Here is a 15,917-nt window from a genome sequence, read left to right on the forward strand (position 1 = left end):
GAAAAAAAAGAAAAAACATCTGGAATGCATCCGGAAACGCATCTAAAACGCACTGGAATGCATTAAAAATGAATGAAAAACTCACTGGAGCTTAATACAGTAGAAAAAACACACACACAAAAAAAGCATCTAGAATGCACCCGGAAATGCATCTAAAACGCACTGGAACGCATCAAAAGCGTGCATGCAGTGTGCGATTTTTGTGGTGTGAACCGGCTCCTAAGCCGACTCATGATGACCTTTGACCTCGCGGGCTCACCTCGTCAGTCTAAAGAGCCCCGCGGGCGTTCGGGGTGACGAGTTAACGCGGCGATCACTCTTCCCCGCTGTAATTGGTTGTGATGATTGGAGGATGTTTTCCGGGCATGAAACGTCCCTGGCAGAGGGGCCGAGGGGAAGGCGAGCCGCGTATCGAGCGAACGCGGCCGCCTTAATTGAGCTCATGCTCCTTGTATATAAACAGATGGCTGCTTTAAATCAATTATTCCTCATTTGTGTAACCGGCACTGACTTCCTGACAGCGAGCCAGGGGGGCGGAGGGGGGGGGCGGAGGGGGGGTGGTATGTGCGCAGCTCATCCTCCCCGATAATAATAACTCATCACCTGAGCTAAGCAGGCCACTAACTGCACATTGGGGGATTTCCAATGGCGGACGTATTCATGGCTTTCAGATCGGTGAAAACGCAAAATCATTTTCTACGATTCTTCATATATAAAACCTTTCTTATTATTTGTACATGACTTGTATTATTTGCTGGGATTTCTGCTTGTTACATGTGCAGTCTCTGCTTCCTTATCCCCTTCTCTCCCTGCAAGTCTACCAGACAGGGCCTCTATTCTGACGAAAACTCCAACTTGCCGAGATCTCCAACGACGTTCCTTCCGGTGAGTATAGACCAGGAATAATTGGAGATTTTCACCACTTGGTGTTCTCACACAACACCGGCAGCCTTTACACTCCGGTTGATGCTATAATTACTGCAGAATGTTAGTGTGCCCGCTAGTAACCAAAAACATGGCCGCCTAGACAGTGACGGTCTGTCCATTAGGGGCACAGGGGCGCCGCTCCCCCTATCAATGCGTCCGGCCCCCTAATCTACATGCAGGGTGCTGGATTCATGGATCCCAATAGGGGGTTATTTTTTTTTTTTGAAGCACGTGATTAGAGCCAGAAGCTCTAATAGGCTTCAAAAAAGGGTGGGTCTTGGGTGCAGAGCAGTGCGCCCGAAGCCCACCCAGTTGTGTGACAATAGGGAATGAATATTCGCTATTGCCACACTGATTCTCCTCTCAGCCAATCAGGAAGCGGGTCCTGAGACCTGTTTCCCGATTGACCGAAAGGAGAAGGCATCCTATTGGCCAAGGAGGGAAGAGACAGCCGCCGAGAGGGAACATGGGGACTGAGGGGGAAGCTGCCACTGCCAGTCAGTCCTGCGGAGCAAGGTAAGTAAACTGGCGTGGGGGGTCCGTCTGCCGCTGGAGTGATTGAGGGGGGGGTCTGTCTGCCGCTGGAATGATTAGAGTGGGGTCCGGGTCTGCCACTGGAGTGATTGGAGGGGGTTCCGTGGTCTGCCGCTGGAATGATTAGAGTGGGGTCCGGGTCTGCCGCTGGAGTGATTGGAGGGGGTTCCGTGGTCTGCCGCTGGAGTGATTGGAGGGGGTTCCGGGTCTGCCGCTGGAGTGATTGGAGGGGGTTTCGGGTCTGCCACTGGAGTGATCGGAGTGGGGTCCGGTTCTGCCGCTGGAGTGATTGGAGTGGGGTCCGGTTCTGCCGCTGGAGTGATTGGAGTGGGGTCTGGGTCTGCCTTTGGAGTGATTGGAGGGGGTTCCGGGTCTGCCTCTGGAGTGATTGGAGGGTGTTCCGGGTCTGCCGCTGGAGTGATTGGAGTGGATTTTGGGTCTGCCACTGGAGTGATTGGAGTGGGGTCCGGTTCTGCCACTGGAGTGATTGGAGTGGGGTCCGGTCCTGCTGCTGGAGTGATTGGAGGGGGTTCCGGGTCTGCCGCTGGAGTGATTGGAGTTGGGTCTGCCTCTGGAGTGATTGGAATGGGGTCCGGTTCTGCCGCTGGAGTGATTGGAGTGGGGTCCGGTTCTGCCGCTGGAATGATTGGAGGGGGTTCCGGGTCTGCCGCTGGAGTGATTGGAGTGGGGTCTGGGTCTGCCGCTGGAGTGATTGGAGGGGGTTCCGGGTCTGCCTCTGGAGTGATTGGAGGGGGTTCCGGGTCTGCCGCTGGAGTGATTGGAGGGGGTTTTGGGTCTGCCACTGGAGTGATTCGAGTGGGGTCTGGGTCTGCCGCTGGAGTGATTGGAGGGGGTTCCGGGTCTGCCACTGGAGTGATTCGAGTGGGGTCCGGTCCTGCTGCTGGAGTGATTGGAGGGGGTTCCGGGTCTGCCGCTGGAGTGATTGGAGTGGGGTCTGGGTCTGCCTCTGGAGTGATTGGAGTGGGGTCCGGTTCTGCCGCTGGAATGATTGGAGGGGGTTCCGGGTCTGCCTCTGGAGTGATTGGAGTGGGGTCCGGGTCTGCCACTGGAGTGATTGGAGGGGGGTCTGTCTGCTGCTGGAGTGATTGGAGTGGGGTCTAGGTCTGCTTTTGGAGTGATTGGAGAGGGGTCCGTGTCCGTCCGACTGATGGAGCACCAGCCACCACTGCTCCTAGGCACTGACAACTAGCAGGCGGACTAACAATCTGCAGTAATTCTAGCATCTACCGGAGTGTATAGGCTGACGGTGTTGTGTGAAAACACCAAGTGGTGGAAATCTATTCCTGGTCTACACTCACAGGAAGGAACGTCGTTGGAGATCTCGGCAAGTCAGAGTTTTCGGCAGAACAGCGGTCTGATAGAGAGAGCAACACTCACCGAGCACAATGGCAGCCAGCAATCGTGTGATCCAAACTGCCCATACTATAGATCGGGGCCCTCCAAACCTCTCCGTATGAGGGCCACATTCTATATTTTACAAATATTTGTGGGCCAAACAAATCCCAGTTTGTATAAATCTATAAATAATAAATTAATGATTACATTGTACTTGGATCTTTTTTGAAAGCAGAATTATATGATTAATAAGAAAGGAAAAACTTAACATGTAAAACAAGGCAGAGTCCCCCCTTACATTAGAGCCCCCAACAGAACCCCCATTCATCAGAGTCCTTATTAGAACCCCCCTTATATCAGAGTTCCCATTAGAGCCCCCCCTTATATCAGAGTCCCCATTAGAGCCCCCCTTATATCAGAGTCCCCATTAGAGCAAACCTTACATCAGAATCCCCAGCTAAATCCCCTTTACATGAGATTCCCCATCTGAATCCCCCTTACATCAGAGTCCCCATCTGAATCACCCTTATATTAGACCCCCCCCCCTTACATCAGGGTCCCCATCAGGGCCACCTTACATCAGAGTCCTCATCTGAATCCCCCTTACATCAGAGTCCCCATTAGGGCCCCTTTACATCAGAGCCCCCCTTACATCAGGGTCCCCATCAAAGCCCCCTTACATCTGAGTCCCCATCAGATCCCCCTTATATCAGTGTCCCCATTAGGGCCACCCTTACATCAGAGTCCCCAGCTAAATCCCCCTTACATAAGAGTCCCCATCTGAATCCCCCTTACATTAGACCCCCCCCCCCCCCTTACATCAGGGTCCCCATTAGGGCTGCCTTACATCAGAGTCTTCATCTCAGTCCCCCTTACATCAGAGTCGCCATTAGGGCCCCTATACATCAGAGCCCCCCTTACATCAGGGTCCCCATCAAAGCCCCTTACATCAGAGTCCCCATTAGATCCTCCCTTATATCACAGTTCCAATCAGCTCTCTTACATCTGGGTCCTCATTAGAGCCCCCCTTACATTAGAGACCCAGTCAAAGCCCCGCTTACATTTGGGTCTCCATCTGAGCCCCCTTACATCAGACTTTGTCTTAGGAGTCCCGCCTTATATTAGAGTCCTGCCTTGCATCAGAATGCCCCCCCTCTTACATCCCTCCTTTATTTCAGAGCACCTATCAATGCCCTTCTTACATCAAGGTCCGCATCAATGCCCCCCTTACATCAGAGCACCTATCAATGCCCCCCTTACTTTAGAGCACCTATCAATGCCCCCCTTACATCAGAGCACCTATCAATGCCCCCCTTACATCAGAGCACCTATCAATGCGACCCTTACATCAGAGCACCTATCAGTGCCCCCCTTACATCAGAGCACCTATCATACCGTGTGACATAAAAATTGCAACGACCACCATTTTATTCTCTAGGACCCCTGCTAAAAATATATATATATATATATATATATATATATATAATGTTTAGTAGTTCTAAGTCATTTTCTAGCAAAAAAATAATAATTTGTAAATGTAAACAAGAAGTGCCAGAAAGGTCCGGACTGGATAATAATGTGATTAGGGATCCTGCTGATTTCACACAGAATGCCGATTTTAAAGCTGATCTATCTTTAGATTTATGTATCCATAATAAGTAGCATCCCAAGTAGTGTGTCATTGCAACTTTCACAGGAGCGTCATCTGTTCATCATGTTTTTTCAAATTAAAAACGGATTCAGTTTACATCTGTTTTTTACATCTGCCCGCCGACGTCCTTAACCACTTAGTTACTAAGAGTAAAACGAATGTTAATGCCTGAACACAATTTTGCAACTTTGACATGCGTTAGAAAATCCATATACTGTATATCGTCACAACTACTATGTAAATCCAGGTGGATTATAACTTTTTTTTTTCATGACAAATTGGGCTTTCTTTTGTTGGTAAATGGTAACAGATATCTCCTGATTTGTTGTCTATTATCAAAGAAGAACTGGGCCAAAATAGTAAAAAAATAATTTTTTTTTTTTAGCTGTATTTTTCTTGCTATTAATATCATTTTCTACTAAAGAGCAACCCAACTTAAGCTGGATACACACTATACAACTTTTGTTGTCAGATTTCCTTCAGATTTACCTTTTCTATGTAGTGCAAGGGCCTGCCAGATTGCATACAAATTGAAAGTGTTTAGGTTTGACCTCATATTATATGGTTTTGGTAAGTCTGAAGGAAAAAATCTAAAGACAATTGTATAGTGTGTATGGCCCATTAGATTCTCCTGTTCCTGACGATTGCAGTGATACCGTATAATATGCTAGTTGTTGGTTGTACTTATAGTATAGCCTTGAAACAATGGTACTCATTTTGCTTTTTTTTATCCTTCCTAAAACACACCAAGGTTGATTTACTAAGGTTCCGTTTCCACTAGTGTGACTTATCATGCGACTTTGGACACATAAAGTCACATGACAAATCACAGCCTATTGATTTCAATGGCACCCGACCCAATCTATGTGAATTAAAGTTGCAGCAATTTTGAAAAGGTGCTTGCACTAGTTTGATGCGACCTTTGATGCAACTTTAATCCAGAGAGTTTAAAGTCAGATCAAAGTCGCACTCTAAATCGTGCGACTTTGGAGTCACACTAGTGAAAATGGAGCCTAAGTCCCGATTCACATATATGCGATGCAGGGACCCTGCAAATCCACTGCGGGTTCCCACATTGCGTTAAACTTACAAGCAGTTCACATTGCCATATGCGAATCGCTGCTGGGTGTCAATTCAAAGTTAACAACACCCCCAGATCAGTTTGCATATCGCAGTGCGCACTGTAAGTTCGGACATTAATCGGATCGCATAGGTGTGAACCACCATGCGATTCAATTTTGGTGCGGACCCAAAAAAGCGCCCTGTGCGAGTTGTGTCCGAATGCGATGCAAATTCAGCCATACAATCTGTATGGCTGAATTGGCATCGCGCAGACATTGCATGGGATTTTCAGAGCAGTGCGCTCCGAATCACATGTGATGTCTGTCATTGCATATGTGTGACTAAAACTTGAGACAGGAAAATCTGGTGTAGCTGTACATGGCTGCCAATCAGCTTTTAACTTCAGCTTGTTCAATTAAGCTTTGATAAAAAAAAAAAAACCCTGGAAGCTGATTGGTTTCTATGCCGAGCCGCACCAGATTTTGCACTCTCCAGTTTTAGTAAAATAATTCCACTGTCACTAATTTACACTGATACTAATTTAAAAAATGCTTTAAGAAAAAAAAAATCCTACCCAGAATATACTGGTCCTGACCTTTGGCTCTGGTCTTGAACTTTGACCCTTACCCTGACCTAACACTGACCCTGGCAATAACCTAGATCAAACCTCAAGCTATTTTTTTTTCTTTATTTTTTTTAAACCTTTTATTTTGTTTTTTTTTACACACTTTTGTTTATTTACCTTGTCCTGCAAGGAGAGAAAGATACATAGGGGTTGATTTAGCGCCGGTTCACATTGCAGCGACGCTACTTCGCACCGCGACCTCCGACTTGTGTCGCTCCTATTAGAACGGGTCCGCAGCTTCCCTATGGGAGGCGACCTGCGGCGACCTGTGAGGCGACCAGGTCGCCTCACAGGTCGCCCTAGTGTGAACGGGGACTTAGACCCGTTTACACTGGGGCGACTTGTCAGGCGACCTGGTCGCTTGACAAGTCGCCGTGGGTCGCCTGCCATAGAGTAGCACAGGACCCGTTCTAATAGGAGCGACACAAGTTGCTCCGACTTAGAAAAAGGGTCCTGAGCTTTTTTGGGGCGACCGGGAGCGACCTGCATTGACTTCAATGATATGAAGTCCGTGCCGGCCGCTCCGAGGTCGCGGTGCGAGCTGCGCACCGCGACTTCACAGGTTGCCCCCGCAAGTCGGGTCGCGCCTGTGTGAACCGGCTCTTACCAAAACTGGAGAGTGCAAAATCTGGTGCAGCTCTACATGGTAGCCAATCAGTATAGATACGGATTCATCCCTGCTGTCAGCCTGAAGGGCCTGGATTAGGGGGGGTCATGGCATTAAAGAAAAAAAGGGGGCGAGTCACTGGCTGTGAGGACACTGGCGGGTGCCAGCTCCTAAAAACCAATGCAAAAATGGACTGTTGTCTGTATACAGTTCCTTTTAAAAAAACTGATCTGAACGGATACAGATGTAAACGGATGATCATCCTTTTACATCCATTTGCCCATAGAAGTGAATTGTTGTCTGTTTTTCATCCGCCAACAAATGAAAACGGATACTGAACACCTGTGTGAAAGGTAAATGGCAGTTTCTCACCTTGTGACTTCCTACAATTAAACAGTCTGATCACTTGGAGCATCTGGGAGACTAAGGAAATGCTTCCTTCTGCCTGCAGCAGACTGATGACATCATCTTACCCTAGGAAAAGTCTAGGCTAAGCTGGAGCTCAAGGATGACTTTTCATGAAAATAGATGGACATTTTCTGAAGAAGGGTTCTGTTGCTGTATATTGGGACATATTCTGCTCAGTATCAGCTGGAAAAGGATGTCAGAATAGTAATGGTGTGTGCATACGGATGAGGTATTGCCATGTTTGGGGGTTTGTGTCTGCAATATGTTTGTGAGGCAATTTTATGGCTGTTTATATGACTTTTTTATGACTTGGAGAGAGAGGCGTCACAGGCCTCATAGCTCTGCGTAGAGCGTAGTTGTCTGTGCCGGATAATTATACTCAGATCAGCCTGCGCACGCCGCCAGTAATTCTCTGAACAGCAAAGGTTACAGCTGCTCCGTCTCTTCCGCTGTTAACTCTTGCGCAGACGCTGGGACAGCGGGCGATCCTGTTTTCAAGGAGTACATCTCATGATTTGTTTTGTGACAGCCGATTGACGTAATGTGCAGTTTGGATCGGATTATGCCAGGACCTTTGTTACATGCACATGTGATGCAGGAACGCAGCCTATGCGTCACGCCGGAGATGAGCCACACTCAGTGGTGGATATTCTGGGATGGATATTTAAAAAAAAATTAAGAGTCCCATAAATCACTAGAGCACAATATCAGTGTTAACAAGTTAAAAATCATAGCTAGTCTGAGCCGAGGCCGTAATTAACCCGTCTGTGAGCCAAGGCCGTATTCTGTACATCTGTGAGCCGAGGTCGTATTCAATCCATCTGTAAGCTGAGGCCGTATTCAATCCGTCTGTAGGCCGAGGCCGTATTCAGTCAGTCTGTGAGTCGAGCCCGTATTCAGCCAGTTTATGAGCCGAGGCCGTATTCAGTCCGCCTGTGAGCCAAGGCCGTATTCTGTACGCCTGTGAGTCAAACCCGTATTTAACCCGTCTGTGAGCCAAGGCCATATTCTGTAAATCTGAGAGTCGAGGCCGTATTCAACCCGTCTGTGTTCCGATACCGTATTTAGCAAGTCTGTGAGCCAATGGCTCTATTCAGCCAGTCTGTGAGTCTAGGCTGTATTCAACCCGTCTGTGAGCCGAGACCGTATTCAGTCAATCTGTGAGCCTAGGCCGTATTCTGTAGGACTGTGAGTCAAGGCCGTATTCATCCCATCTGTGAGCCTAGGCTGTATTCAATCCGTCTGTAAGCCGAGGCCGTATTCAGTCAGTCTGTGAGTCGAGCCCGTATTCAGCCAGTTTATGAGCCGAGGCCGTATTCAGTCCGCCTGTGAGCCAAGGCCGTATTCTGTACGCCTGTGAGTCAAACCCGTATTTAACCCGTCTGTGAGCCAAGGCCATATTCTGTAAATCTGAGAGTCGAGGCCGTATTCAACCCGTCTGTGTTCCGATACCGTATTTAGCAAGTCTGTGAGCCAATGGCTCTATTCAGCCAGTCTGTGAGTCTAGGCTGTATTCAACCCGTCTGTGAGCCGAGACCGTATTCAGTCAATCTGTGAGCCTAGGCCGTATTCTGTAGGACTGTGAGTCAAGGCCGTATTCAACCCTCTGTGAGCCTAGGCTGTATTCAATCCGTCTGTAAGCCGAGGCCGTATTCAGTCAGTCTGTGAGTCGAGCCCGTATTCAGCCAGTTTGTGAGCCGAGGCAGTATTCAGTCCATCTGTGAGCCAAGGCCATATTCTGTACGTCTGTGAGTCGAGCCCATATTCAACCCGTCTGTGAGCCGAGGCCGTATTCAACCCATCTGTGAGCCGAGGCCATATTCAACCCATCTGTGCGCCGAGGCTGTATTCAGCCAGTCTGTGAGCCAAGGCCATATTCTGTACATCTGTGAGTCGAGGCCGTATTCAACCCATCTGTGAGCCGAGGCCGTATTTAGCAAGTCTGTGAGCCAAGGCCGTATTCAGCCAGACTGTGAGCCGAGGCCATATCCAGCTAGACTGTGAGCCAAGGCCATATTCAGCCAGTCTGTGAGCCAAGGCTATATCCTGTACGTCTGTGAGTCGAGGCCGTATCCAACCCATCTGTGAGCCGAGGCCGTATTCAACCCATCTGTGCGCCGAGGCCATATTTAACCCATCTGTGCGCCGAGGCTGTATTCAGCCAGTCTGTGAGCCAAGGCCATATCCTGTACGTCTGTGAGCCGAGCCCGTATTCAACCCATCTGTGAGCCGAGGCCGTATTTAGCAAGTCTGTGAGCCAATGGCTGTATTCAGTCAGTCTGTGAGCCGAGGCTGTATTTAACCCTTCTGTGAACCGAGGCCATATCCAGCCAGACTGTGAGCGGAGGCTGTATTCAGCCAGACTATGAGCTGAGGACATATTCAGCCAGACTGTTAGCCAAGGCCGTATTCAATACGTCTTTGAGCCAAGGCCATATTCAGCCAGTCTATGAGCCGAGGCCGTATTCAGTACATCTGTGAGCCGAGGCTGTATTCAGCCAGTCTATGAGCCGAGGCTGTATTCTGCCAGTCTATGAGCCGAGGCTGTATTCTGCCAGTCTTTGAGCCGAGGCTGTATTCAGCCAGTCTTTGAGCCGAGGCTGTATTCAGCCAGTCTTTGAGCCGAGGCTGTATTCAGCCAGTCTATGAGCAGAGGCCGTATACAGTACGTCTGCGAGCTGAGGCCGTGTTTACTAAGTCTATCAGTCGAGGCCGTATTCAGCCAGTCTGTAAGCTTGGATTGTATTGATCCACTCCATGAGCCAAGGCTGTATTCAGTCAATCTGGATGCTGAGGCCGTAATTAGCCTGTCTGTGAGCGAAGGCCAGCCTGTCAGTTCACCTAGATTAAATGGTGTTCCTGGTGCGCCAAGAGGCGTTTTGTCGGCCATCTTGTCTTCTGGACCTGTTTTGCAAAGAGCATCTCAAGAGACAGGGTTGCTCTGCTGGCTCAGGTCCAACCTCTGGCTCCAATATTTTCAGTCACTGTGACAAATATGTATCCAGTGAAGGCAGATCTGCACACTTTACAGCATTAAAACCATTGAAACAGCATAAGAGCCAGGCAACCAGCATTTTTAGGAGGCAAGGTCACAGTGATGAGAGCCTTTTAAATAAAATAAATGTGAATTTTATTTTTTTGGAAATAAAAAGAGATCTGCTTGAGGAAAATAAGCTTGTGAGTGTATTATTGTTTCAAAGATCCTTTACTGTGCAACATTGTAATTCTGTATGTACATGGGGGGGGGGGGGGGCAGCACAGTGGTTGCTCTTTCCTTTTCACAATGGATGTCTATGAGTCAGCTGACCAGCTAAAAATCAATGCACTCCCTGTGTGGGTGGTATCTTATTTCAGCAGCTGTTAAGGGAGATAGAGTAACTGAACTAAGCCACAAAGAGCTCCCTCTACTGGCTGATCTTTATATCTAATATAGTTACTAATAGTAAACACTGATAAATATTTATCTATTAAATAACAGGCTCTACTTTTACTTTTAAGGAACGAAGCCTTGATTTACCAGCAGCTTGTGATATCACTGAGGCATGAGGTGGAAGACATCTCACAGTCCAGCTATTCTTAGCTCCTTAGTAACTAGGGACTGCCGTGACTCATGTAGACCATGTACTTGACAATACAATGTTATGTACAGTGCACACAAACAGGCTTTTTTTTACGATTTTGAATAAAGCAGGGGAGGGTTTTTATTTTTCTGTGTCCCCTTAGGGAGATTCCTCTATATTTCCTTTCTTGGGGACACAACAGAAAGTGGGGATGCAAACCCTACAAAGTGAGGTGGAATGACCCCCACTGAAAAATTCCCACTCTATTCCTGTTCTGGTGACAGAAAGAAAGGGGACTTTTCCAAGTGGGGAAACAGCAAAAAAGAAAAACACCCTGACAGGGGTTGTAATTCTTCCCTATTCTATCCAAAAATGAAAATATCAAGCTTTGGCCCATAGGCTTAACTAGAACCTTCAGGGCCCGGTGCAAGAAACCATGAAGGGCCCCCCGGGGCCCCTGGCCAGGGCCCTTCCCTTCAAACCTGGAGCTCTTCCCACTGATCCTGGGGCCCTTTACTCTCATTGCGGGGCCCTTTATTATGGTCCCGCAGCGGGACCCTTTCACAAGTTCTGCATTGGGCCCCTTTCCTGCCATCTTAAGGCCTCCCCACAGTGGTGGAATGCCAGGGCCTGGTCGCAAGTGTGACCTTTGCGATCCTGGAAGTTCCCCCACTGTTGTCAGTAGTTTTTATTTTTTGGTATTTTAATAGTATTATTTTTCATCATTTTATTTTATTTTTTTACAATGTGACTGACTATGACTCTGTCCATTCAGAAAAGGAAGGAGCTGGTAAATTACATATTTACTGACCCCTCCCTGGTTCTCTATTGTGACACATCCCCTGCAGCAGCCAGCAGGAGAGGGAAGGGAGCACATTGGGGGGGGGGGGCAGGGGAGCACACAGGGGCCCAGAGACAACAGAGCACAAGTGAACTGGATAGGTGTGTCGGGGGCAGCATACAGGGGAACCAATCTCCTCCATTTTCCTCCTACAGCTACAGGAGAAAAAAGGAGGACAGTGATTTCTCTACATGCTACCCCCACCGCGCCTCCTATCCAGGTGTAGAGGGGAGCCGCACAGGCCCCTTGGGGCATGGGGCCCGGTTGCAATTGCAACCCCTGCAACCTTTGTAGTTACGCCCCTGCTTTGGCCCTAGATACACTTGGACTATTATTATTGAACATGTGACGCCAATGAATAAACTCTAACAAGTTCCTCTTCTGTTTCTTACAGGCCTGCTCTGCTCCTCGTGTCGCCGGACCTGGCGGAACGGCCCCTCAGCCCGCGGAACCTGAGCAAAGCCCCAAAGCAGTCAAGCAGCCCCCTTCCGGCTCGGAGAGCTTCTCGAATGTGGAGCGTGCAGAGCCCAGTGCGGCAGGTAGGTGGCGCTCTCCGCTGTGTGATCTCTATACTGTGTATAGTGTATACAGCTGTAATCTTATGACTTGTGATATATCATGTAAGACACCGTACCCTGTGGGGGATTCCTGAGTTTCTTTGACGTGTCGCAGTTGGATGCTGTTACGCCGTGCTGGTTGCGTATCTATCCTTCGCTCAGTAGATCATATCCGCGTACCCACAGGAGATGCCAGACACCGCTTAACTGTTTCCGCGCTTTCTGCCTGACCGCCAAAAAAAAATCCTTTCTAGTGAAATCATATGAGAATACCCTCCGATTTCTTTCACCCGCTGTGTGGCCCAGATACAGTCTGGGCCACACGCAAAATACTTTTCATCTGCAGTCAGCAAAACCGCGCATGAACTGTACTGCTGGCAATACATCGATCCATCATATATATCTTCTTATTTTATCATTGCCGTCCCCGTTTCAGTTTTTGCGCCTTGTGAACGCAATGCGGCGAACTGGGCAGTCAGATTATAACATGTGTAGGTAACCCAGCAATCCGACTGTTATTTACTTTTCAGCTATTAATTCCCTGATCAAGTTCATCCATTGATCCGCCCTTGTAAGGTCATTGTAAGGTCAGATTTCACTGCTGAAAATATTAAAGAATGTATTGATAATAATATTAACAGTATTAGATTTTCTAATATTAGTGATAATATTAAAAGATATTTTGATAATAATGATAATAAAAAGCTGCTATGTTAATAATAATGATACAACAAAAAGATGCTCCAATATTATTGTTGATACCATAAAAAGATGTTTCAGTATTAATATTGATACAATCAAAAAAATGTATTATAATAAAATATGGTGAGATAATATTAAAAAAAATATTTTGATTATATTAGAAGAGATAATGTTAATAATATTATTATTATTAATAATAATAATAATAATAATAAAAACAACTTTATTTGACTGTTCTTTTACTGGCAATTTTTGGTGAAAGGGTCTCTTCAACATTTATGATAGGTCACCCCTCTACCTTTTCTTTTAAAGGAACTCTGGATGATAATTTTAAAAGCTGTTATGATAATAATAATAATAATAATAATAATATTATTACCAATGTACAAAACTGTTTCAATAATTATTAAAAGATATTTGAATAATAATAATAATATTAGAAGCTGCTATGTTGATAATAATTATAATATTGATACAATAAAAAGATGCTCCAGTGTTATTATTGATACAATAAAAAGATGTATTGATATTGATACAATAAAAAATAGTTCCAATAATAATAAAATATGGTGAGGTAATATAAAAAATATATTTTGATAATTTTTACAATGTATCATTTACTTCTTTTAGATCAAAGGAATGAACTTCCGTCTGTAAGTGAGGGTAGTTTAACCTCTTAAAGATTTTTTTCTGACACTTGTTATTTACAAGTTAAATCAGTATTTTTTGCTATAAAATTACTTGGAACCCCCAAACATATATATATATATATATATATATATATATATATATATATATATATGAATATATATTTTTAGCAGAGACTCTAGAGAATAAAATGGCGATCGTTGCAATCTTTTATGTCACACTGTATTTGCGTAGAAGTCTTTCCAACGCAGTTTTTTGGAACAAAATACCCTTAAATTAATAAAAAAAATTAAATAAATAGTAAAGTTTGCCCAATTTTTTGTATAATGTAAAAAATTAAATTACGCTGAGAAGCTTGAGAGAATCGTGATCTTTATTCTAAGCAAAAAAAATTGTGATTCCCATTTTATCCAGGATCGTGCAGCTCTATGCTGCAGTGGGAAAAAAATAAAATAAATTAATAATAATAAGAAAAAGCAAAGTGCCCCCGTCCTCCCATTCTTGCGTGCAAAACAGTACGCGTGCTTTGGTCCCGCACGCACGCAAAACAGCGATCATCCCACACATGTGAGATCACCACAAATGTCAGATCATGGGCAGTAATTCTATGACAAGACCTTCTCTGTAAATCTAAAGAGGTACCCTGACCTCTAAAGCATCACCTATGGATAGTAAAATTTACGTTGTTTATCGCTGTTGTATGGGCGTTTGCAATTTTAAAGCTTGACATGTTCGGTATCTATTTACTCAGCATAACTTCATCTTTTAAATTTTATAATAAAAAAAAAAAAAAGTTGTATATATTGTCTTTTTTTTGTTTTAAAATTTTTAAAAAAGTGTATTTTTTCCCCAAAAAATTGCGTTTGAAAAGCCACTACGCAAATACTGTGTGATATATAAAATTGCAAAACCCACTAATTTATTCTCTAGGGCCTCTGCTTTTAAAAAAAAAATATATATATATATATAATGTTTTGGGGTTCTAAGTAATTTTCTAGCCAAAAATACTGATTGTTTCATATGAACAAAAAATGCCAGAAAAAGTCCGGACTGGAAGTAGTTAAAATGAATGGTCTGATGACAGGTTCTCTTTAACCCTATCGCTGCTGGGTCCGGACGCCATACGGACCTGACAGAGGGGGGTATAACACACAATCCGGTGGCTGCAGCCACTGCGATAGTGTGTGAAACTGGCAGGTAGACTCCTGCCGCCCGATTGCTCTCACACACCCCCGGTACCGGCGCCCCATCCCCCCCCCCCGCACGTGCGCCCTTCCTCATGCATGCCCATTTGTGGGCCCGGGAGTGAGATGGCAGGTGACGGTGGCTATGGCGGAAGAAGAAGAGCATCCACGCATCCACTCTCCTCCCCTTCTTGCTGTGGCCCAAAAAAGTGACGTTCGTAAAGTCACTTCTGGGTCAGCCTCTAGGTGTCCCCGGCTAGCTCAGCCGGGAAGGAAAGTTTTGCAATGCGATCTACATTGCAAAACATTCAGTGGAGTGCAGAGGAGACATTGGGGGTCCTTTAGACCCTGCATATCTCATTAAAGAGAACCTGTCCCCTAAAAATCATCACATTAAAAAGTTAAGTAAAGTTACACCCAAGCACATAAAATCCCCCCCCTCCAAACATTTTGAGGCTCTCCCACCTCCACATATAGGCACATACGAACGTAAACGCATGCATCAGGGCTGCTTACGCATCAAAGCGTTGATTGCGTTACACATGTTGCATATCGCCGCGCACACTGGAGTGAGAGCAATAATTCTAGCACACTAACTCCTCCGTAACACTAAACTGATACCTATAGGGAGCTTTTGAAGCATCGCTTATAGAAAATATAGGGTACTGACGTTTGTTACCATTGCACGGGCGCACACAAATTAAAGGTTTGGCATGTTGGGTATCTATTTACTCGGCGCAAGCTCATCTTTAATATTATACCAAAAATGTGGGTAGTTTATTGTGTTTGTTTGCCCTAAAATTCACTAGTGTGTTTTGTACAAAAATGTTTAATTTCCTAGACCTTGCGGTTATATCATGTGACAGAAAAAATTGGAGCTACCGCTATTTTATTCTCTAGGGTGTCTGCTTTCAGAAAATATATCATGTTTGGGGGGTTTACATGATCTGTAGGGCTAGAAAAATTTTTTAAACATGTGCGCAACAAAAACGCAAAAATGGCTCTGGCAGCGAAAAGGTTAAAGCACACGGGCCATACCATTCAAGGCACAACGTCACCATCACAGAGGATGGGGTGAGATTCTTTGAGGTCAAGTCCATTGGTATCAGCTGGTGTGTGTGGGGGGGCCATTCACTATTAGGCATTCCGTTGCAAATATAATGCGCATAATTTAACATGCATTGTGGCAAATCTCAACATCCATTCATTCATTATGAATAGGCGGACAACGCATCTTAATAGATGAAAAAATGTG

The 15,917-nt window shown here is 45.7% G+C and overlaps 1 protein-coding gene across 1 annotated transcript in view; it reads left to right on the plus strand.

Annotated features, from left to right (window-relative positions):
* Window positions 1-15,917, plus strand: part of GSE1 (Gse1 coiled-coil protein) — a 589,073-nt gene that overhangs the window by 168,906 nt on the left and 404,250 nt on the right. The window contains exon 2 of the mRNA XM_082270436.1: window positions 11,966-12,110. Coding sequence (XP_082126562.1) covers window positions 11,966-12,110 — 145 coding nt within the window. The remainder of the gene's footprint in view (window positions 1-11,965; window positions 12,111-15,917) is intronic.

The sequence above is a fragment of the Pelophylax lessonae genome (genome assembly GCF_965119305.1).
Source record: "Pelophylax lessonae genome assembly, chromosome: 10".
NCBI lineage: Eukaryota > Metazoa > Chordata > Amphibia > Anura > Ranidae > Pelophylax > Pelophylax lessonae.